The sequence below is a fragment of the Octopus bimaculoides genome, chromosome 6 (assembly GCF_046866305.1).
Source record: "Octopus bimaculoides isolate indiv1 chromosome 6, ASM4686630v1, whole genome shotgun sequence".
NCBI classification, from domain to species: domain Eukaryota; kingdom Metazoa; phylum Mollusca; class Cephalopoda; order Octopoda; family Octopodidae; genus Octopus; species Octopus bimaculoides.
In genome coordinates this window covers 33,702,552-33,705,186 of record NC_142933.1, presented here as the reverse complement: position 1 = coordinate 33,705,186, position 2,635 = coordinate 33,702,552, and the positions used below count along the sequence as shown (strand labels likewise).

General features: G+C 35.6%; 1 protein-coding gene across 1 annotated transcript; it reads left to right on the top strand.

Moving 5' to 3' along the window:
- The first annotated feature begins 541 nt into the window (after positions 1-541).
- LOC149135005 (SCAN domain-containing protein 3-like) lies at positions 542-2,311 on the top strand. The gene has a single exon (XM_089353457.1). The coding sequence runs from the start codon at positions 542-544 to the stop codon at positions 2,309-2,311; it is 1,770 nt and encodes a 589-aa protein (XP_089209583.1).
- The last annotated feature ends 324 nt before the right edge of the window (positions 2,312-2,635 follow it).

Here is a 2,635-nt window from a genome sequence, read left to right as displayed (position 1 = left end):
CGCGAGAAAGAGAGGTGGTAGAGATATATATTATAAATAGACACCCACATAATATCGTATGATATAAACAAACTCATAAAATATCCAACATACTTGTGTGCTATATAGGACACACATAAAAACATACAAATACCATGCACAGCTCGGGAGAGTATATCACTCACATAAGCACATACACACATCATTAATCTTTAAAGTTTATACATGAGATCCAGTACTACATCTTCTATGCACCAGAGGGATATATTGGATGTATGATGTATACATCGTACATACCCCTCGAGTGTATATCACATTAATAGCTACTCTAAATATTATTATAACCCTTAGGCTATATACTCTACATGCACAACATAACTCTGGTGTGTATCTCACATAGGCGTTCTAAATACTAAATATTCTGCCGGTTGTTTCCACGAATCACTTTCTTTTCACACTGCAAAATTCATCGTCTCCATCGCTTTCTTGGATTTGTGTCATCTCCCGAGACTTTCAATACTGTACCTTTCAGTTTTAATATCTTTTGTTAGCCCTATTGAAAATGAGCAAACCAAACAAGAAGAAGACTCGTCAATACGCGGTGGAGTTTTTGAAGTTTGGATTCATTCCTGATGAGCATGATGAGCGTAAACCGTTTTGCTTATTATGTAATCAGACGATGAGCAATGAGTCAATGAAGGCAGGTAGGCTGGAAGCGCACTTAAAGGTAAGACATCCTAATAATTCTAATTTAGATTTGGAATACTTCAAATCATTGAAAGAAAAATTTAAAAACCGAACAAAACTCACTTCACTATTTCATGCAAAACAAGCGCCTCATACTCGTGCCCTTGAAGCCAGCTACGAAATCTCCTTGCTTATAGCAAAACATGGAAAGAATCACACTATTGGAGAGCAACTGATTAAACCTGCTATCTCAATATTCTTAAAAACTGTATTACAAAAAGATGATGGAGATATCAGGACTATGCCACTCAGTAATAACACTGTCTCGAACAGAATAGATGAAATGGGGCAAGATGTTGAAAGCCAGCTCATTGAGAAATTAAAATTGCGTAAGTTTTCATTACAAATGGACGAATCCACAATCCGGGACAGTGAGGCTCTGTTATTGACTTATGTGAGGTATATTGACCACGAGGAGTTTCAGGAAGAGATGCTGTTCTGCGAATCGTTTGAAACCACCACAACTGCAAATGATATTTACATCAAAATCAAACATTATTTGGATGCAAACAAAATACCAAAGGAAAACTTACTGGCATGTGCGGCAGACGGTGCACCTGCCATGATGGGCAAGAATACGGGATGCTTAAAAATGATGAAGGATGAAAATCCAAACATGTTGACTGTCCATTGTGTAATACACCGAGAAAACTTGGTTGCCAAGAAATTGACCCCTGTTCTTAACAAGATTCTTCAAAGTGTGATCAAGTGTGTCAACAGCATTAAAAGAAATTCTAAATCTGAACGTCTTTTTAAGCAGTTTTGTATAAATCAAAGTGCCGAACATGTTCGATTATTGCTTCATACAGAAGTAAGATGGCTATCAAGTGGAAACTGCTTAAAGAGGTTCATGGAATTATTTGATCAGATTAACGACTTTCTTAGTGATAAATGTGAAATGAAATTGCTGTCAACAACGGATGGAAAAGCATTTGTCAGTTATTTGACAGACATATTTGAGAAACTTGGAAACTTGAATAAACAACTTCAAGGTGCAAACATGACACTTATTGATGCAAAAGCAAAGATTTTTGGATTTATTACAGCTCTCGAATTATGGAAAAAGAAATTTTCCAAAAGAAATTTCAGTGAACCTTACTGGTTGAGTAAATGTGAAATAACGAATGATGCTGGCATTGTAATTATTGATCATTTAAATATCTTGATAAAGGATTTCAATGACAGATTTTGCGATTTAAAGGCAATGAATTTTCCTTCTTGGTTAACTCAACCGCTTCTGATTAACGTTTCTGATGCTACAATCCAATACCAAGAAGAGTTATCAGAATTACAACATGATGAATCAGTGAAGACTTTGTTTAAATTGAAAGCTACAAAGATGTGGCTATATGACGAGGTTGAAAGAAAATATCCTAAAATTTCTACATCAGCGAGAGAGCTACTGATTCCTTTCCCTTCGTCTTATTTGGTCGAATGTGGTTTTAGTGCAGTTGATAATTTGCTCGAAGCCAAGAGAAACCGGCTTGAGATTACAAAACGTGGCGATTTACGACTGAAATTAACAAAGTTGTCTCCTCAAATTAAAAACTTGTGCTGTATGCATCAGGCACAGGGTTCTCACTAAATTAGTCGAGCTGACCGTCAAATAATTGAACTGAAAAAACGTGTTTCTTTATTCTTTATAAATTGACATTTTTTAAAAACATGAGAAATCGTAATAATTTTATCGATTTATTGGGTGTTATGCACTTTCAGTGCCTGTTGTTTCAATTCTCAAGCTATTTTTTTGTATTTTGAATACAATTTTTTAATTTTTGATTTTTTTCAATTGTAAGTAGGCCCACATGTACTTGTAAATGTGAGTGGACATGGGAAAAGGTGGGGCGTAAAAACTTTTGCTATGAAAAAGAGGGGCGCCGGGAAAAAAGGTTGGGAAACACTGCTCTAT

Bases quoted from the DNA above. Each gene is read 5' to 3' on its own strand.
- LOC149135005 (XM_089353457.1), top strand. From the start codon at position 542: ATGAGCAAACCAAACAAGAAGAAGACTCGTCAATACGCGGTGGAGTTT.